General features: G+C 45.0%; 2 protein-coding genes across 2 annotated transcripts in view; one reads left to right on the forward strand and one right to left on the reverse strand.

Moving 5' to 3' along the window:
* MYO15B (myosin XVB) overlaps positions 1-21,672 on the forward strand; it is an 83,525-nt gene that overhangs the window by 54,836 nt on the left and 7,017 nt on the right. The window contains 22 exon segments of the mRNA XM_066612879.1: positions 411-507; positions 1,254-1,343; positions 2,360-2,374; positions 3,156-3,297; positions 4,629-4,713; positions 5,333-5,570; positions 6,860-6,978; positions 8,274-8,333; positions 8,566-8,641; positions 9,123-9,241; positions 10,232-10,350; positions 11,904-12,045; positions 12,195-12,306; positions 12,741-12,901; positions 13,198-13,322; positions 16,609-16,672; positions 16,930-17,002; positions 17,433-17,509; positions 17,878-17,954; positions 19,305-19,435; positions 20,419-20,513; positions 20,608-20,685. Of these exon segments, the coding sequence (XP_066468976.1) occupies positions 411-507; positions 1,254-1,343; positions 2,360-2,374; positions 3,156-3,297; positions 4,629-4,713; positions 5,333-5,570; positions 6,860-6,978; positions 8,274-8,333; positions 8,566-8,641; positions 9,123-9,241; positions 10,232-10,350; positions 11,904-12,045; positions 12,195-12,306; positions 12,741-12,901; positions 13,198-13,322; positions 16,609-16,672; positions 16,930-17,002; positions 17,433-17,509; positions 17,878-17,954; positions 19,305-19,435; positions 20,419-20,513; positions 20,608-20,685 (2,295 nt within the window).
* Positions 12,828-21,672, reverse strand: part of RECQL5 (RecQ like helicase 5) — an 83,698-nt gene continuing 74,853 nt past the window's right edge. The window contains exons 21-22 of the transcript XR_010793835.1: positions 20,445-20,644; positions 12,828-12,862 (exon numbers count right to left, since the gene is read on the reverse strand). The gene's annotated coding sequence lies outside the window, so the exon portion shown is untranslated. The remainder of the gene's footprint in view (positions 12,863-20,444; positions 20,645-21,672) is intronic.

The raw sequence follows: 21,672 nt of genomic DNA on the forward strand, positions 1-21,672 counted from the left end.
AATAGCCAGATGGATGGATTGGGGCAAGTGTTGGCATGGAGGTGGAAAGGCTAGTTAAAAACAAATTACAAACTAACATGTCTTTCTGGGTACTTTTCCCACCCTATATACTCACTCCAGTCCAGGAGGTAATTTCCTATGCTCACACCAGGCTGCAGGAGAGGATAGGTGATGTTTGCCTATACATCTAGTGCTCTGGATGTGAGAGACCATGGCGAGTGCACAATGGGGATTTCATTACTTCACTCTGGGCATTATATGGACTGGAACTGGAATTGGGTTGTATCCTGTAGCTTAGATATGTCTCTGGTGGTGCTTCTGATCAACTTTATAATCTGGAACAATAGAGAGGAGTTCCAGGTCCCTCTCAGAAAGTGAGGCCTAATTGAGCTGATCTTGGTGTGCTTTAGATTCAGATTTTCCAAGAAAAGCAACATTCAGATGTCAAAGAGGACTCCGTCTCTCTAGAGAGTGTTCAGAAGAAAATTGACTATTTCCAGAAAATGGGTGAGTTGCATGCTGTTATATTCCTCTCGAATCCATTCTAGATAGGGCTTTACTTCATCTGTCCACATCAACACCACTTTGTTTTTTGCACTGATGCAAAGTAATATAATCTTTTATGCTGGTTTCTGTTACGAAGGGAAATGCCAATGGCTTGTAAGAGCTTTCTGGTAGGTCTGCCTTGTGCTTCCATGGTCCAACAGTTTGAGTCCAGGAACAGATTTTCCCTCAGTCACATCTGTTGGTGATTGCAGGAGCTTTTCTTCACTTTCCTCTATTTACTGCATTTATATCCCACTCTTCTTCAAAGGAGCTCAGGGCAACACGAATGGCTTCCCCCACCCATATTTGTAGGTTAGGTAGGTTAGACTCACAACGTAGTAGGTAGGTTAGACTGGGAGCAGGTGATTGACTCAAGGTCACCCAGGAAGCTTCATGGCTGAGTGGAAATTTGAACCTGGGTTACATCAGTTGTAATCCAGCACTTTGACCATTACACCACACTAGTTCTCAATATCTCTGCTTTTTCTTTGTCTTATAGATATCTAAGGTACATTGGTCCCTTTCATACTGCTTATGAATTGCCATCCTTGCAGAAATGATGTGGCCTGTCATATAAACTAGTCTGTTAATAGGGGGTTGATCTTCATGTTCCTTCCAAAACCTACTACAGTATTTGGTGGTTTTTACTAGAAACCCAGTAAGACCAGATTCAAGAAATTCTCAGTGCCTGACTCTTCTCCACACAGGTCAGCAAACAAATCATATCAAGAAAATTGCCCCATCTTCAAAGGGTTGGCGTCCTCCAAGGAACCTGCAATCAGAGGATCAAAATGCTAGTCCAGAATTAAAATCAGGTAAGCTCTGAGTAAATATAATTAAAGCAAGTGGACCATGTGTAAGAAGCAACCCATCCCTTTCAAATGCTGGGTTCTGAAAGGTCCTGTAAGAAGTCAGAGTGTTTTACAGCCCAATCCTAACCCATGCTGGCACGGGGAGGCCAGCTGGCCTGCCACATATCTTACACGGGGTTGGGGCCAAAAGTGGCTCAGCCAGGACAAGGCGAATTGCTTCCTCTTACCCTGGATAAAGCCGCAGCAGCCCCAATGGGGCTAGTCAGATCTGTGCCACCTTAAGAGGTAGCGCAGATTCAAGCAGCATGGAGCTGCCCTGGGCTGCCGGGACTGGGGACCCTGTCACTGCTCACCCACAGGCCTGTCTGCCACCCACCCTCCCCCGTCCCAAAATGCTTCCTCCCTGCCCTTCCACGCCGCCCCAGACCCCCCATGCTGGCCTGACTTGGCCAGCATGGGCTTACCTCCTCCACCTCCAGTGGGGCTTGGGCCAGTGTCTGGAGGCCAGCGCACATCCATGTGCCAGCCTCCCTCCTCCAAAGGTGGTTCAAAAGTGCTTTATGGCACTTCTGCGACACTCTTCACCCAGTGCAAGGGACTTGCAACTGCCGAGGGCACCCTCAGGATTGCACCTTCAGAGAACAGCTTTATTTTTTATTGTGTCATAAGCTTTTCTAGGTAAAATTTGTCTTCATCAATGTAGAGAGTGTTTTAAGAAGGTTGTAGTGGAACATAGATATATTAATCATTGCCCTGAAGGTGCTGACCATTTACAAAACATAGTAGCCTGTAAGGTGGCCCATGGTCCCTCAGTCATGATGACCTCTGTGGGCCAGTCTTGCCTATCCATTTGGCAACTGTACGACCTCAAGGATGCACAGAATAGAGCATTAGAACTCCAATTAGTAGACTGCTACTGCATGAGTTTTGACTGCCACCAGGTGGTTTCACATCACGCTATTGCTATGTCAACTACACAGACGGTCCATTTCTGGATGCAGTTCAAAATGCTGGTTGTTCCCTTTAAAGCCTTAAGTGGATTAGGACCAGGGTACCTGAGGGATCAGTTTCGCTCTGATGGGTGTGGAGCTTTCCTGCCAGCAGTGGAGGTTCAGCAGGTGGTAACAGAGGAGAGAGAGAGAGAGGTTCTTCTTCATGGTAGCGTCTTGGATGTGAGATCCCCTTTAGTGATCAAGATGTTCCATGGCCCAATCCAATCCAACTTTCCAGCACCACTACAGCCTCAATGCAGCCCCAAGGTAAGGGAACAAATGTTCCTATACCTTTAGGAGGCCTCTGCGACTGCCTCCTCACTGCAGGGTGCATGCAGCGCATGCCCCATTTGCACAGCTGCACTGGCACTGGAGAATTGGATAGGATTGGGCCCTCTGTCTTTGCCAGCATTTAATTGGCAGCTGAAAACCCACGCATTTTCTCTGACTGAAGGGCTTGCTACAGTTTTTATTCTGCTTTTATATGGTTGCTATTGTCTTTTTGCTGATAGTTTTTTTTTGTATTGCTTTTGCTATTTTGTTATGATTTATTTTATTGTTTTATTTAATTTTTAACATTTGTAAGGGACTTTGAGCATCTCCCATTGGGATGGGAAAAGTGGGCTTAAAACATTTTGAATGAATGAATGAACAGGGAACAGCAATGTGTTTGGGAAGGAACTGAGGAGACAAGGCTGGTTGGATGCACGACAGAAACAGAGATTGATTTCTCAAAATCCCACCTTCTTCTCTGTTCCAGATCCAGCCCTGCTGCCTCCTGTACCAAAAGGAAATGACCAAGGAGTGAAAGCCAAGGAGGACATTCCCCCTATGATGAAAGCTTCTGTGCTGGCACAGAAATCAGAACCAACCCAGGAAATTCGAAATATCATTAAAACACACAAGAGCCAACCAGTTCCACCACCAAAACCCATTATGCCTCTTAGGTGAGGAATGCTTTGATCAAGGAATTAGATTTCCTAAGTTTAGGCCAGTGTGATTCAGCAGCTCTGCTTACCAGAAAATATATTTGTGGGTTACTGTGATAAAGAGAGTACTGTTTTAATAATTGCTAGCCACCTTGGATGCCTCTTTTAGAAGGGTAAGGCAGTATATAAATGTTTTAAATGCATAAATTAGCATCATGCAGTCATGGGGCTGGACATTACCTACCTGGCTACTAACCTCTTCCTCACAGCAATTCACACAGCTAGAAGTCCTTCAGTGTTCTCTTACTGGCACTGTATCTGAAGGAGAATGCCTCCAAAACAGGGTCAGGTACATTGTTATGTATGATTCTGCTGGTGGACATGCAGAAAACTCATCATGACACTCAGTGGTTGCCCCTACCCCTAGGTGTTCATCCCAGGTGGCCAGCTTAATGTTATAGGGGTTGGGGAATTACACCAGCAATGCAAGGAAGACATATGATAGCAGATGCCAGGGGAGATGCTGCTCCAGGATTCTTTACTGACACCTTGTACTATCAAAATCCCCCCCCCCCGCACTTCTCTTACTATGCCCTTCTTCCAGGAGCTGCTGGCTGTCCTCTGCCCTTACACAGAACTTCTGGGGAGGGGAGGGAGTACACTCAGTATGCCAAAGGCTGCCTGAGTTGTTGTGCTTCCTTGGGTTGGTTTTCCTTGAGGGGGCCTGAACTCTCTCTGCATCTCTTTCTCATCCCGCCACCATGGGGAGCCTGATGGCCTGGGATGACCCCTACCAGAGGGGACAAGCTCCTACCTTATAGTCCAATGGGACTCTCTGGAGTCAGATTCTTCCCTTCTTTCTCCTTTGCTTTGGACCTGTTTTGCGTGCATTGCCTCTTTCTGTCCTCACACTCTCTTTTCTTCCATCTCTCTCACTTCCCCTTTTGTGCCTTTCATTTCTTACCACCTCTTTGCCTCTCTTCACCTCTACCTGATGCAGTCCCATCCTCCTCACTTCCTCAGCTGGCCACCTCTTTGTCCATTCCTTCCCTCTGCCTCTGTCCAGTCTCTGTCTCCATTATTTCCTGCCTTGTTCTCCTCTCCTTCTCATCTGTGTCTAGCTTGCCTACCCTTTCTTTTGAACAGATACCTGCTCCTCCTCTGAGCCAGTCACATTGGAGCTGCTGGCAGCTGGGCCACTGACAGCAGTTCACTTGATGCTAGGCGGTGACTACACCTCCTCACTGCCCTGCATCGGCTGGATACCTGCACTTCTGGGGAGGGGAGCTCCACAGGAGTTGGGCAGGGAGGCAGATGCTACATACTCCTTTTTTCTTTTTCACTTGCAGAAAAGTTGCTAAACCCTTCTTGAAGAATGACCCAAAGGAGGAAGCTCTGACAAAGCTGGGGATTGGAGGATTGTGCACTTCACCGGTGAGTGATGGCCTGCCACCAGTATTGACATACTGAAAAGCCAGTGTGGGACAGTAGCCAGAATCCTGTTGGGACTTACGCATCAGACAGCTCACTAGGTGGCCTTGGGATAATCTCTATATTATCTGCATCTTTAGGAGCAGCGTAGAGCAATGCTTCATGCAGTGCCTAATTCCTTTGCAGAATTCACTGCCACAAGATTTGATGATGGCCGCTTACCGAAGCAGTCTAAAAGGGGATGTTGTAAATTCATGGGGGAAAAGTATTATTGGTGGCTATGAGTTACGATAATGGTTATGTGAAACATCCACGTTCAGGAGCAGTTTGCCTCATGAGTATCAAATGTGGGAACAGTGGAGGCGGTTGTCTTCTTTGTGGACTTCCCAGAGGCATTTGATTGGCCACTGTGAGAAACAAAATACTGAACTAGATGGTTTCTGGTCTGATCCAGCAAAGCTCTTATGTTACTCCTGCCTTTGTGCCCCCCTTCTACTAACTGGGTTATATTAAAGTTACATTGTTTACTCTTTAGTATTCCATGTTGCTCCTATACAGCTGTTTGAAAGTGAGATGTGAGGCTGGGTTTAAAATACCCCTTGCTTTTCCTTTCTGCTGCCAGGCATCCTCTTCTTCACCAGAGAGGAGCCCTGGAGCAACTCCACCACTGCCACCACCACCACCTGGCAAGCTATCCAGCTCCATCAGAGAAAAACAGCTGCCCCTCATGAACCTCTTTGCTCGGTCACCCACCTCTCCCCCTGCCTCAGTGCTTCCTCTTCCTCCTCCTCCCTCTGGGCCACCCCCACCTCCACCTTCCCTCTCTTCAGTCAATGCCACAGAAGAAGCTAACTTGAAAGGTAAGTCAATGCTCTTAGCTTTTGCTGCCTTCTCTGATGAAGGCTTGTGTTGAACTCTGCTGAGCAGGATAGGCTGATTCACCACAGACTTTATGGATGAGGTGTATTTTCCATGAAATGACCACCAAATACTCACTTTATAGCTACTAATTTATTTTTCAAACATTCTGACTTATGCATCATATTGTGTTCTCTGTATTTAAGGCAGAGCAATATAGTCTGGCTTCCACTGTATTTTAGAAACAACAAATATCTTTAGGGTGCAAAGTAAAACACAAGGTGATATAGCTTATCTTCATGTAAAACATTATTATTAAGAATATTTATATACCACTTTTCAACAAAAGTGTTCACAAAACGGTTTATGGAGAAGATCCCTGTCACCAAAGGGCTCACACTCTTAAAAAAATGCAGAAGAACACCAGCAGGCAGCCACTAGAAAAAACACTGGGGTGAAGAGGGACAATTATTCTTCCCCTGCTGAATATAAGAGGAGCACCACTTGAAAAAGTGTCTGTGCCCAGTTAGCAGGGTATTTTTTAAGGCTACTTTGAGTATGCTGTTTTCAAGTGATATACAAGCAACGGCAAAGAAAAATAATATTGTATCAGGAATTTTATAAAAGGTTAAATGGTCAATATCTATTGTTTTTTGAAAGCAGAGATCAACTATTAATGGTGTCCTTTGTAACCACCTCCAGATTAGCTGATTGGCAGGGTACTGTTTAGTATTACACTGTTTCAGATCATTTTTGCATGGCATCCAACAATTTTTTAGATGCTAATGGCAAGCTGATCTCTATTTTATTTATCACGTTTCTATACTGCCCTTCCTCCAAGGAGCTCAGTACATGGTTTCTTCCTGCCTTTTGTCCTCACAACAACTCTGTGAGGTAGGTGAGGCTAAGAGATAGTGACTGGCCAAGGTCACACAGAAAGCTTCATGGCTGAGCAGGGATTTGAACCTGGATCTTCCAGGTCTAAGTCCAACTCCCTACCATTACACTATCCTGTCTTCTTCTTTTCAGCTGATCTTCCTGTATTAGTTAGTTGACTTGTCTGTGTCTGCTGAGTGTTTGTGTCTTATCCTCAGCCAGTAAATACTTATGAATAGGGTAAGTTATCCATTTTAGACCAACAGAAAAAATAAAGAATTAATAACCTTGTTATAAACCTCTGATGAAGATTGATTGATGATGCTGACCTATTTTGGGGAGAACATGACTGTGAATAATGAAGATCACTAAAGTACCACAAAAGCCCTTCTAATTTCCATTCTGTCATATTTAGGCTCAGCTCAGACAATGGTGGAAGATGATGCTGGTGTCAAAACCCAGCTCTTCAATCTCTCTGCTAGTGTCAGCTTCTCCTATGCCAACCCTATCTGGAAGCTTTTCCTGCGCAAAGAGGTAGGTCAGGGTCCAACTTATCTTGTCATTGCTTTTCTGGAAGTGGCTAGTTGTTATCTGTTCTGTATGCCTATTATGAAACACCTCCTGAAAATTGGGAAACCTGGTGACTAGTCCTGTCCAAGCTGCTAATCTGTTTTGTGACCGAATCTAATTGTACTTGAGTGTTGTCAGTGCATTCCCTCATTTTATAAAATACTTAAATGTGAAGGTGAAAGGTTATGATGGTCTGCTGTGGGCTACCAATTCTCTTACCTTGATGTTTAACACAGGGTGCATAGATGCCCATGAAGGACATAAGAGGGGTACCCCTCCTAGAATTCTACTGCATTGTTAAATGGAGAAATTAAAACTGTTATAAAGGTAGTTTCAAAATGTCTAATACTATGAAATGCAGGCACAGTTCCAAGTCCCTCAGGCTCTCCTTATTTTTCTTTAGCATCATTTTGTGGTGTGGGGAGATGGGGAGAAGGGTGAGAGATTGAGAGAGAGAGAGAATGTCAGTAATTTGAACATTCAGTTAATCACACTGTTCAGGGTAGAGGAGACTGTCTTGGAGAACTGGCTTCACTGGATGGGAAAGGTGAGAATAACTTCTGAGTAGGCATGGCAGCCAGAATGCTGAAGCAGATATTGATCCCCAACTATAATGGAGGTTGGCTTGGACTGTTTTGAAACTGCATGTGTACAGTATATCAGGCATAATGCCTCTCCCCTGTGCCTGGGGCAGTGACGTAATGGCATCTTGCAATGTTGTGACATCACTGCCCTGACTTCTCCCCAGAGCGGGGCTTTGCATGCCTCCTCCCAGCATCAGGAAAGGCTCCAAGCCTTCCCTGATGCCGGGAGGAGTTACAGCACAGCCTGCAGTGCCCTGCCCTCTGGGAGAACATCGCAATGTTCTCCCCTAGGTTAGGGCTCTGCAGTGCCTCCTCCTGGCATGGGGAAAGGATCGGAGCCTTTCCTGAAGCCACAAGGCGCTGCAAAGCTTGCAGCGCCCCAAGGTGACTGGGAGGAGCCTGGGGGCAGTCATGCGCTCCCCCCCCTCAGTGGGGCACCTGGGGCACATGCCCCTTAGACTCTGGCGTAGATAGCCTCTGCATTATATGTTTACCTTATGTGACAATGTGTCAAACCAGTTTACGTGAACAAACATTACTGCCCTATATTCTTCACACAGAACTGTGCCCCTGAAAACCAAGCTTGCATTAATGTACTGGATCACTGGCTGGTTTGAATAAAGTGCATTTAAAACATTTAATAAACAAATTTATGTTTGATCTTTTCCCTAATAGGTTTTTTACCCCAAGGAAAACTTCAGTCACCCTTACAGCTTGAATCTGTTATGTAACCAGGTGAGCACTGGCCATGTGTGTTTGTGACTCTCCTGCTTTTCTTCCTCTTGGTTGACCAGCCTCTCCTAAAGGACCTTTCCTTATATTTCCTCACTATGTTGTCTTGCCTGTTTCAAGTTACACACCTGCTTCCCTCTTTGAACTCCCAGCCCAGCTTCAAAGACTCCTCTTGGCATTTTCAGTAAGAAACATGTGATTCTGGTGGATGATGGTCTTCTTTGTTCTTTCTCAGATTGTGAGAGACACTTACTCAGAGTCTTGCATTCGGATCTCCAAAGAGGAAAGGCGCAAGATGAAAGACCTGTTGAGTAAGCAGTCTCCTCATATTCCCTCTCCCCTTCATAAGATATATCTGTCAATCAAATATATAGAAGTATGTCACTTCTGTCAGAAATTGAAGCTGTTTAGATGCATCTGTCACAGTTTTTTGCATTAGGGACGTGGTTCAGCTTATCTGTACACTTGTCTGAATTCAGCAAGTACATAATGAATCCATTGCTACCCCTTAATCTTAACCATTAGGTTCCATGTGCATGTATGATTCATTGAATTTTGAAGTTGTCTATATGCTAGGACCTAGGAACCACATCCAAAGTGACACATTGTTTCTGTGGATGGGGCTGAGGTATAACAAAGAGTCATAGTGACAATTTGAGAAATAAATTCCTCCACCCTCCATGCATTTAAGCAGAAGAAAATCTTTTTAATTCCATCAGTGAATTACATCTATTAAGACTGAGCTGCATCCAATCTCTGCTGATGACACTTCTCCTTTTGCATCTCTGGCAGCGGAGTTCCAGGTGGGTTTGGATGCCAGCTCCATTCCAGAAGATGGGATTAAGAAGAGGATTGTGGTGGCTGCTCGTGATAACTGGGCCAGCTATTTCTCTCGCTTTTTCCCTGTTAAGGCAAGTCAGGCTCAGTGGCAGTCCTGGGGAGTGTTGAGGGGGGGCAAAAGCCCCAGGTGCCACACCTGTGGGACATGGGGGTCGCACTGCGCCACTGCCACCTCCACCCATCCTCTGGGGCTGTTCTGCAGGCTGGGGAGGCCTCGTGCTGCATTCTGGGGCCTCTGAAGTGCCATTAAACTGTACTTCCAGTACTGCGACTGAAAACTGGAAGTACTGTTTAACAGTGCTTCGAAGGCCTCAGAAGGCTTTTGGAGCACTTGGAGACATTGCACGAAACTCCATACAACTGGGTGAGTCTCCTTGGTGGGGGGGGGTAGCAGCATATTGTGTGGGGGGGGGTGACATGTTGTGGTCCTATGCCTCAGGGCAGCACAGGGGCCAAGTCTGCAACTGGTCAAATCTAGCTACTGCTTGACAGCCTGGGACCTCTGTCCTGTGGGGTGCGGGGAGAGCCTTTAGGGTTGGTTTATGATCCATTTTAATCACTTACCCTTGTCAATGCTGGGACTTTGTGGTTAAATAGATGCAGGTGTGGCCCTGCTTACATTTTTGCATGGGAAATTGGTGTAGCACAGTGGTTTAAAACATTCAGTGGTAAGTGATAATATTCCTCCTTCAGATCTAACCTTTTCCCTGAACACACTGCATGATCTTAAGCAAACCACTTGGCCTCATGTTTAAGCCAGAGCCTCGGCTTCTACAAGTGCAAAGTTTCCTTATCTGCCTGCTGCCATGTTTACATCTGGCTCCAGCCTTCATAGCATCCCATTTCCATTGCCTGGTTTTCTCATGAGTTCTCCCCTTTTCCTTCTGTTTTATTTGGTCTGCCTACTTTGAGACACTTAACAGGCACAGCAGTGGAGAATCTTCCTTAAAGGTTTTGACCCTTCCTCCATCTGTGCTTTTTGTCATCTCTGTGCTAATGCTGCTCCTGTTGCCAGAGCTGACATTTCATCTAGCTATTCTGAGTGGTAGTTTCTCTTACAGGGAGAAAATGGGAGTGATGTCCAGATTCTGGGTGTTTCTCACCGAGGGCTGCAACTGCTGAAGAGAGCAAAAGCAGTGGGCTTCAGTCCTGAGCATCTGAAAATCCTTTGCAGCTACAGGTGAGAGGAAACCAAATGCATTACCAAGGATGTGGAATATGTATGGCATTTGGGGGATTCAGGAAGATGACCACGGTTTCCTTGCCAATATATTGCGGCAAGCTGATCCCCACAATGCCTACTCCAGGCCCAAACCTGATTGCTGGTTTGCAGCATCTGCAGATTATAGAAAGACATGGTGGGTATTGACACAGTTCAGATCTCACTGGCTGACTGCATGTTCAAGCATATGCAGGATGCCACTGCTGTGCACCTCTGTGCAGATCTGGCCTGAGTGTTCATAGCATACAAGTTCCCCACAGGCTTCAGAGCCTGTGCTGCTCTGTATGGCTATAGTAAAATAACTCTCCCCTTCCTTTAGGGCACGGGTGCCCAAACCCAGACCCAGGGGCCATTTGTGGCCCTCAGGGAATCCCAATCCAGCCCATAGAGAGCCCCCAATTTCCAATGAGCCTCTGGCCCTCCAGAGACTTGCTGGAGCCCGCACTGGCCCGACATGACTACTCTCAGCATGAGGGCTGACTGTTTGACCTCTTGCGTGAGCTTCAGGCGGAGGGCTCCCTCCACTGCTTGCTGTTTCACATCTGTGATGCAGCAGCAGCAGCAGCAAAGGAAAGGCTGGCCTTGCTTTGTGCAAGGTCTTTTATAGGCCTTGAGCTATCACGAGACCTTCATTCATATAAGTGCCATCTCTTACTCATTTATGTAAATTTATTCAAATTTATTCAAATTTTAACTTTAAATTAATTATTTTTTTCCTGGTCTCCAACACAGTGTAAGAGAGATAGTGTGGCCCTCCTGCCACAAAGTTTGTCACCCCTGCTTTTGGGTGTTAATTCACCCCTCTTTTCTTATCCTATTAGATTCTGAGCTTACAGACAGGGCCTCTTCATGTCTTTAATTCTTGTACTATGTATTTGAGACACTTCCATCATCATGTTTATTATATATAGTCTCTCTCAGTCAGGTCGCCTCATTGTTGTTTAGTAACCTTGTATTTTGTCTCTGATTTGGGTAGCATGAGCACTGTCTAAAGGGGTTTGAAAATGGTGAATTTGAGGGTTACTGCACTTAGAATCAGAAGGATTTTCCACCCAAGTTGAACCAACCAATGACCCTGTGTGTTTGGGCTTGTTTTTGGTCCTCCTCTACAGTGTATGGGTTGGCTCAGTCACTTGAGTCATCTGCAGCTATTTGCTGTACATGCATATTCTGTCTGTAGCACATTGTAAACTAGTTTGCATTGGTAGGTCTGTGTGGGGCTAATGGGCAAATGGTCCTACTTTTAGGTACAGGTAGACTAGATAGCCTTTTGCCGCTTGTGTTTCTGCTTCCCGTTTATGTCACTTTTTGAATTTTCTCTTTCTTCCTACGTTTTGACTCTTTTTTGTTTGTTATTATGTGAGCACCAACATCAAGTTAATTCTGACAACAGGCAAGAAGTATTATAGGCAAGGACAATCATAATGGCTGTGATGAGGTGGCTTGCTGGTGCTAAACTTGACCAAGTTGTATAAGGGCCAGATATGAATCAAGTTTTCTGGATTTTACAGTTATGCAGATGTACTGTCCTTAGGGCTGATGGGCAGCAGCGTACTTCAGTTCTGCCTAAAGAATGAGCAGCTAATCCTGCACTCTCCAAAGGCCCAGCAGATTAAGGTCATGGTGGAGCTCTTCCTACATGAACTGAAACAGGTGAGAGGAAGACCTGTGCATAGAGTGGGTCTTCCACTCCTCCCCCACTGCCTTTGGGCAGAGTAAAGGGCAGAATGGAGATTCATCACCACCACCAGAATAACTACAGCCTTATATTGTGCTCTTTCTCCCTTTCCCTCTCCCCAAAGGACTCCAACTACGTAATTGCTCTACGCAGCTACATTACAGATGACAAGAGCCTCTTAAGCTTCAAGAAGGATGATTTCATCCGGCTGCTTCCCATGAAGGGGCTAGAGCCAGGTAATGAGGTCCGGACATGACAGGTCTTCCTATTGCTTAAGAATCCTATCTAGAGTATGGAGTGTTTACATGCCCACTGGAGGTGCAATTCATAGTTGTTGGGCACCTTCTGGACTTGAGGAGAGAATCCACTCTGGAAGTGCAGTCACCACATCTTGTTCAGTGGTACAGTCTCCTGCTTAACAGTCAAACTTCGGGATAACTCCTACTTGTTGACATTCAAAACTGACTATCCACAGTGCCGACTGACCAACTGTGCCTATGATGTCACAAAGCCATTTCCCCATCCTCCCTGAAACAGTTTTTCAACTGATTGGGTTTTATTGTCTTGCTTTTTTTTTTTTTTAAAGAAGGCAACGAAAAAACAGTTCATTGTGTGAACTGTTGTGTAAATAAACCTGTGGTTATGTGAGCCTCAGTCTCTTTCTCCACAGGCTGGCAGTTTGGTTCTGTTGGTGGTCGGTCTGGCCTTTTCCCTTCTGGCATAGTGCAACCTGCCGCAGCTCCTGATTACCATGGACTCCATATGAACAGACAGGAAGAGACCAGGAAGAGCCTAAGGAGAAATGCACAGGAGAGAACCATGAAAAAGGAGGTGAGGCAGACTAAGATGGAGGCAAATTGATTCTTTAGTAGCTGTCTTGGGAGGCTGTTGGCCAGATGGAGGGATGTGTGGATCTGAGAGGTCTGTGTGGAAAGAGGGTTCAAGAGATAGTGGGAGAGGCCTACTGGAGTGTAGCATACAAGGAGAGAGATGTTTGGAAACCTGCAAACCTCAGAGCTGGGAACGTATGGGAGACTGTCCCAGAGGGGAGAACACTGGCACTGGTGAACAAAACCCTACATGCCTCATGCTACATTTCTCTGAGATGTGTTTTCCTGCCTCTTCAGGCCTCTGCCCCCAGCTTGGAATCAGAAGTCACTGGTGCAGATACCAACACTGCCCTTGCTCTTGACACCTGCCACTATACAATGGTGGAGTATGCCGCAGCACACTTTCAGTAAGTTGAGTCCATGTGAGTAATATCAACGAGAGGTTCTTCTTGCAGTATTGTGAACAACTACTTTGGTGCTCTTGTTATTGTAGACCACCCACATTTTCTTATATCAACCATCATATAGAAGGCTGCTCCATGTGATGGCTGTAATGTCAATCATCTGTATTGTGTGGTAATTCTCACAGCACAATCCTATAAGAATATCTACTCAGAATTAAGTCTGCTTGCCTTACTTGATTTTATTGGATTTACTCCCAGGTATGCATGTGTAGAATTGTAGCTGTAGACCATCCATTGTCCGAGAACTGCACATGATGTGGACTACTAATCCATTTTACAGCAACCACATACAGTATCCCCATCATGAAGCAATTCACCTGAAGAAGTTCACCAGTCCATTACTAAGCAATCTTTCCCTTTCCATTCTAAGTTTTCCCCTAGCCTGCCTCTTAGGGTTTCCTAAGCTGAATTTACACTGTACTACCTCACTGCCAAGTAGGAGCTGCCTGTTGAGGAGAAGGTCCTTGGTAGGGTATTTCTTTGGCAAGGCCTTTAGCTTCACCGTAGTCTCTCTGGGTCCTGAGTTCCCATGCACCCTTTTTATACCTGCTCCTTTTAATTCAATAATGTTTTAGAATGGTTAGGGATGTGGGGTGGTTTAAGCTTACAGTAGAAATAGAAAAACATTGAATAGAGCAGGCAACTGATACAGGAAATTAAAAAGTTAAAAATACTTCTAGAACCTTCTTTCCTACACAGATAACCTGAAGAAAGCGGAGCCTGGCATTCTCTCTCCATTCCACTACATGCACATAAGGCACTTACTTAACCAACCCCATATCAACCTGGTAACCAAGCACTCACTAACTCCATTTGAGACATTCTTGGAAACTGTCTGCAAAGAATAGTATGTCAACGTTGTATAATATCTTCCAAGAACTCCTACATTGATGCCTGGGAAGTGGACATAAGCAAGACTTTGGAAGATAGCAGCTGGCAGTCCATTCATACATTGCCTTGTCAATCAACAGGAATGGAAAAGAGGCGTCATCTGAAGTTCTCAGCCCATGTGACAAGACCCCACCCATCAAGACTCTGTCAGATGCATCTGAACCTCAGCCAATGTCATTAGAAGGGATGTGATCTGTTAGGCACCTACTCCCATTTTTGACAGAAATGTCCTTCTTTGCAAAGGTTTTGGTGTCTTGTTGCAGCCTTCTGCCAAGAACTCCTTCACATGTGGCTCCCAAATCCGGGCAACTCCACCATTTTGAACACAGTTAACCTAGTTATCTGTGCAATACATCCTTAAACAACTGTTCACAGAAGCAAAATGATGTGTGGTGAGAAAAACTTCCCACCAGTCTTCTGAACAGTGGGAACTTTATAATAAATGAAAAATATAGGCTATAAATGAACTTACTCCTCAAATACAGCTGGCAAGAAATCCCACTCAGAAGAAGCAATGATATGGGTCCATCCTTTCCTCTCCTTTGTCCACACCACTCCACATTCCAGCAAAATATCAACGTATATTTAGAATTTGACCTATTCTGTGTAATTGAATTCTCAACAAAATCCCAACATTCTGCCTTACCATGTGGTGGTTTCCCCCTTTCTTTTCCCTGCTTAATGAACTTACAATTCTGGTGTTGGACTTAGACCTTGAAGATTCAAGTTCAAATCCCTACTTAGCCATGAAACTTCCTGGGTGACCTTGGACCAGTCAGTATCTCTCAGCCGTACCTACCTCACAGGGTTGTTGTGAGGACAAAAGAAGGGAAGGAACTATGTACACTACCCTGAGCTCCTTGGAGGAAGGGCAGTATAAAAATATGAAATAAATAAAATATCCTGTAAATAAAATAACCTGCAATTACAGCTTTTTTTGGAGAGTTTAGTGACCCTCTGGAATTCTGTTATTTTATTATTCTTTTTTCCTTAACTATGACTCAGAATATATTGTTTTCTCTTGTGTATATATATAAAAACAAATTTCAATTTTAGAAAATCATGTGTAAATCTCCCCCCGAACTTCTAATTTTTATGACTTTATACTGGTGTTACTCTGCTGAGCTGGTATGACGATATAAGGTATCTAATCTAAGAAAGACAATAGTTAAATCTTTCAATGATAGGTGGACAAATCTGATGCTTTTCTATAGGGAAAAATCTCCTTTTTCAAAGGTACACTTCTGGAAAAAGAAAATTTTCACTTTGGGCATTCTTGCCCAAACAGCATCCAGGATGGCTAACTTAAGATTAACCAGTGCTGACAAGAGTGCCACTCTACTCCTTTTGAAGGGAGAATTCACTGAATTTAGGATCCTTCTAAGAATAAATGGTTTAGTTAATAAACTCAGAGTTTCCCATTGCAAAAGTTCACATGGGCCATTAAAATAAGGGGAGGAATCAATGCTTAGCAAAAGAATTTCATTTTCATTTGCCAAGCACTTCAAACAAGTGTTAATGAGACAAGAGAAAAGGCTTGGTAATTACTTTGGAATCCATCATTTCTAGGATTGACGCTGAGCAAGACACATTTTTGTAACAAAGGGCACAATCCTAACCCACTTTCCAGGACTGACATAAGGGCAATGCAGAGCAAACATTCCCTTACTTTGAGGAGGCCTCTGTGAGTGCCCCCCAACTGCAGGATGCAGCACACGTCCCATTGGCACAGCTATGCTAGTGCTAGAAAGTGGGTTTGGATTTGGGCCAAAGACACTGTCAACATGGTTTGTCAGCTTCCCATGTAGGTTTGGACTTGGAGATGACTAACTTATTAAAATTGGTTCAAGAAAGGCTTTTTTGCCCCACGTAAGTCCCCATGAGGAAATCTTTTCATCAGGTAGCCGGAATGTAAGAACTGGCCTGCATAAGTGGCTTGGCTGATGCATTTCTTAGTGAGCCGACATATGAATCTAGCAATATCTCCTCACTTCCTGGCAAGGCTTTCCTTTGCCCTTCATGCTGTGCATTCATTACGGTAGATGAAAAAACTGTGTGCAAAGTGAAGATTTCTCTGAAGCTTCTACTGCAGTCTCATACTGAATATGCAAGTCATTTATTCAGTTTAAATTTAAACTGGAAAGCGGCTGATTTCTCGAGTAGAGCAGGGGGTCACAGTGGAAAACTTCAAAGCAATGTCTCATTCTTCAGCATTTCTTGCTTAAATTTTGGTTCATCAGTGGTCCATGACCCCAGCTTAAGAATCACTGTTGTGCCTCACTGCTACTGTGGGTATGGAATGTCTCTTATACCAGCCTTCTTTGATGACATGCTCACTTTTTGTGTCTGCTAGGCTAAGGTGGAAGGGAATGAGCACTGAAGAGAAGAACCCAGCTCTCTTGGTTGAGCACACTAAGGTAATTCAGAGGAAGAGTGAGAGAATCCTTTCTGGGTACCTCCTGTTTCGTTTGGTGTGGGTATAGTTGAAAGGCAACTGCTTGACTGGTGACTTTCTTTCGAAGATTATTGCTGAAGCTATTCATGCTGCTTCTCAGTTAGCACCTGTGTTTCTGCCAGCTCCCCCCCGCCCCGCTCTCACTTGCTGCCGTGAGGCCACCCTTTGGACTTGGCTCCACTCACTCGCTTGTTTATTTCCTATATTCTAACTTCACAGGTTCCAATCGAGAAAGCACTCCTGTTCTACTCGGATGGCGAGATGAATGAACTGGCTACAAAAAGTTTTATGAGTATGTGTTGATCTTGTGAAGCATGATAAGAACTGCATTGCTAGAGCCTTGGGCAGTACAGCCCTTGAAAAGAAGCAAGGGGCTGAGAACAGAAGAACATAAGAACAGCCCCACTGGATCAGGCCATAGGCCCATCTAGTCCAGCTTCCTGTATCTCACGGCGGCCCACCAAATGCCCCAGGGAGCACAACAGATTTCTGAACATTTCTGTCTCTAACAGCAATGTGCTCTTCCTTTATGGAACCAAGCAATATCAATGACCAGGCATCTGCCTCTTCTGTTGGTCTGCACTTGCCAGTGCTGAAAGAGACCTTATCCCTCATCTTTTCTGATCTCAGTGCATCAGAAGTTCATCCATAATGCTCAAACCCATAATTTTATCTTCGTAGTTGAGCAAAAGCCAAGCTTAATGCTAACTCCTATCTTGCAGCTCTGATGAGATTCATGGGAGACCAGCCACACCTCAAAAACCAGAGCAAGATGGATTGCATCTATGAAATCCTCCAGGTTTGTGGCTTTTTGCTTGATGGACTTGTGTGGGCGAGGGTGACTAGAATGGGAACTGAAGGGTAAAATCGCAATCCTTCCTGAATGACCCTGGGCTCCTGGAAGGGTGGGAGGCAGTGGATAGTTCTAGCCACCCACCCCTTGGAAAGGGGTGGCAACATGGAATCAGTTGGAGAAAGTCTGAGTTATTTCAGCCACCTTTACACAGACAGGGAAAAACCTTGACACCCTTCTGCTGGCCCACATATTGTTCAATCTCCTGCAGTGGTAGAAGTTAGGAAACAGTGCTAGAGTCTCCCTATTCTATACATGATGAGAAGTTCTGGACTTTGTCTTGCTTTTCTCTTACATCTTTCTGCCTGGTACAGCTTTGTAAAGAGAAGGAAAACCTGCAGGATGAGATTTATTGTCAGGTCATCAAGCAGATCACCCAGAACCCCAATCAGTAAGTACTGCTTGGGTGGAGGTGGGAGCTTTGACATTGAAGGGAGAGGGGAACACGTAGGTTGGGATGTAAAAATACTGTGTAATTGAACTCCTACTGGAAAGACAAATTTTATGTGGGTCTGTTAGGAATTCATGGTGGTGTTGCAAGTCCAAAGTAGAAAAGCAGAGACCTTTTGGTTTAGATCAGGGGTGTCCAAAGTTTTTGGCAGGAGGGCCACATCATCTCTCTGACACTGTGTCAGGGGCCAGGGAAAAAAAGAATTAATTTACATTTAAAATTTGAATACATTTACATAAGTATACATAAATGAATATATTAAAGATGAACTTATATGAATGAATGAAGGTCTTGCAATAGCTCGAGGCCTATAAAAGGCCTTGTACAAAGCAAGGCTGGCCCTTCCTTTGCTGCTGCTACTGCACCATAGATGTGAAACAGCAAGCAGTGGAGGAAGCCCTCATCCCACAGCTCATGCGAGAGGTCAAACAGACGCCCTCACGCTGAGAGCAGTTGCGTCGGGCCAATGCGGGCTCCAATAAATCTCTGGAGGGCCAAATCTCAACAAATCTCATTGAGAGGCCTCGAGAGCCGCATATGGCCCCAGGGCGGGGGTTTGGGCACCCCTGGTTTAGATCAGTGGTTCCCAAACTTTTTATCACCAGGACCCACTTTTTAAAATGATGCTCTATTGGGACCCACCTAGGTTTACTACTAGACTACTACTATAAAAAAGGAGATCTGCAAAGAAATATTTATTTATTTATTAGTAATAATAACCAGAAAAAAGACCCTCAAACACTTATCTCCCTATATTTACACATGCTTGCAAACTGCAGGAGCTGAGCTCTTTGAAGGATAGTTAGCAGCTACAGTATCTGGTTTTTGAATAGCCTCAGGGCTTGAGGCAATTAGTTATCTGATCTTTCCGTCACCCTTTGGCAACCAACCAAGTCGCAACCCACCAGTGGGTCCTGACCCACATTTTGGGAACCACTGGTCTAGGTGTGTAGAGAAAAGGGGAAAGAAACCACCATCAACCCGTGCACCTCCAATAAGCGCACAAGACAAGTTGTTTGAAATATAATTCAAATCACTTTTATTTATAGCCAATATGTGGACACAACGGGTGTGTCTCCCAGCTGCTGGGCTCTGCTTGTACTGGTTCCACTTCTACATTTCCCTTGTCTGTTTCACTGCAGTGAGACTCTGGTTGCCTCTTCCGAGCTAGCTCTACCATTGTTTCCCTGCCCATAAAGGTCCCGGGCTTTGGTATACACACATGCAGCTGCCTCTCCGGTCTGCTGTCTGCGTGATACGCACCATGTGCTGTTTCTCTCCCTCCTGCAGGGCCAGCTGCCACTCTGGCTGGCAGCTTCTGAGCCTCATGACTGGATACTTCCTCCCTTCCAACACCTTGATGCCTTATGCCACCAAGTATCTGCAGCAGGCCAGTTCTGACAGCACCAGTCCTTTCACAGGTACAATCTGTCTCCTGAAAATGGCAAAAGAAAACACTCTACCATTGTCAGCAGGCCCACAGCCCAATGTTCAAGAGGACTGAGGGAACTATTAGAGTTGATGGAGAACAACAGAAGATTCCTCATAACATGTGCTCAGTTGCTCCTTCATTTATAGTCCTTTTAATAGGAGCTGAGCTTGGGGAGATCCTGATCTGGCTCATGGCAAACGGTGGGAAGGATTCTTCTGCCTTAATTGGAGACTAAATGGAACCGCATTGCAATTATGCAATATGCATATGCAAATATGCAATATGCAAAACAAAAAACAAAAAACTGGGTCCCTTTGGGGAGAAGGGCGGGATAGAAATAAAGTTTTATTATTATTATTAGTTTTATTAATTAAAAAGGGAAGGATTCTACCATTTAATTGGATTCCAGTCCATGTGCCTACTAAATATGCAGCTCTTTCTCAAGTCATGACAGCAGGCACTCTGTGCCCTATTTTTGTAGATTATATAAGCCTCTGGTCTAGAAGGGGTCTTTACGGTACGATCTTCTAAAGTGAAACTTGGGTGAATGCAGGTAATTCCTTACATTTGGCTGTCTTGCTGAAGGCACCAACAGCGACCTCAGAGCTACTAAACAGTTCTTTTGTTGGGCACCCTTGAAAGCATGGCGGAACCCATTTCCCTGCTGTGGTCTTGCATTCTGATGTTAGTGAGGAGCTGTGGCAGAAATGATTTGAGGCCTGGGTTCTGAGCCATTTGGTTGGATTTCCTTACTGGGAGCATACTTCACCCTTGCCTCACTTGAGTATATTCCTTGATGTTCTATCATTGCTACAAGACAACAGAGGACCCACATACTTGGCTGGACACAGCCCTGTGCATCTCCACACCAACTGTGGGACACGTTTACAGTTCACTTCTGAGCAGAGGCTTTTGAGTTCACTGTTCAACGATCAAAAGACCGCTCACTCCTTTATCCCTTCTCATCTTCAGAAATGGCCAGAATTTGCCAGACTAACCTGAGGAAAATGGTCATGTATGGAGGCCGCCGGCACCTGCCATTCCGTGTGGAAATGGAAGCACTTCTGGTAACTGTGTAGTAAAGTTCTTCACTTTGCCTGGGTCTTTCCTGCCCTTTGAGTGGGCACAATGATTCAACTCTGTGTGCTTTTCCATTGGCAGAAAGGACGAGTTTCTCGACAGATAGTGGTCAGCCTGCCTGGAGATGTCAAATACAACACAAAAATTAAGACGTTCACGGTGAGTTCCTGTTAGTGCATCTTCACTACAGCATTGGGGGGTAGCAGTGCTGGCTAGGCCCATACTAGTGATGAGCAGTCTTTGGATGCAGAGGTTAAGGAAGTCAGGTCAGGGAAGTCATCTCTTCCTGTTGGAGATGGCTGTGGTCAATCTCTTCACCCCTCTGAGGAACTATGCGGCCTCAATATTCTTTCTTTTTCCTCTCATAGTTGCAAATAACCTTAGGAATGCAGGAAGGCTAACAACTGCCCTGGGGATTTCTCATTCTTTTTCCTTTCAGGCAGCAGTACTTGTTGCCTCAATGGCTGCTTCTGAAGTTTCTCCTGAATGTGGGCATCAACTTCTCCAGAGGCATGAGAAGCTGCTTCTGGAGAGGTGTCATATACTTCGTCACACATTCCCAGGGTTTTGGGTGCTCAGAGTTCTTGATTCTTGAACCCTAGAGCCTCAAGGACCCCTGTTCGGTAGTACTGCCACCACCCTGTATGTGCCAGTGTCTCAGTCCAGGGACACTGAGACCCTCTAGGCTTAATTATATCCCTTGTAGGCACTGAGCACTTTCTTTACTTAAGTCTCAGCCCTCAAGTTACCAGTCCTCAATGAGGATTTGGTAGCTTGCTGAACGGCTAGGCAGGATTCTGAAACTTTGTCCCCAACAGTCAATGAAACAACATGGTAAAAGGATTTTTACTTTATTAATTACATAGTTGTTACAAAAGTTACAAAAGGCAGCAAATGCTAGAGGCATAAAAACTTCTAGGAAACATATCAGCATAAAATAACAAAGCTAACTGGCTATCTCTATTATTTCCTAACTCTCACCTGGGTCAGCTTCTTTTGTAGATCTTCAGCCCAGTTACCTATGGGGCCACATGGTCCTGGCGGGGCAGGATGTGCACCCACCACCTTTTCCACCAAGAGACAAAGGACAAAGGCCAAGACACCCCCCCCCCCCGGGCTCTGTTCTTATACTTCTCATGCCAACAG

Source organism: Tiliqua scincoides, chromosome 2 (assembly GCF_035046505.1).
Source record: "Tiliqua scincoides isolate rTilSci1 chromosome 2, rTilSci1.hap2, whole genome shotgun sequence".
Lineage (NCBI taxonomy): Eukaryota > Metazoa > Chordata > Lepidosauria > Squamata > Scincidae > Tiliqua > Tiliqua scincoides.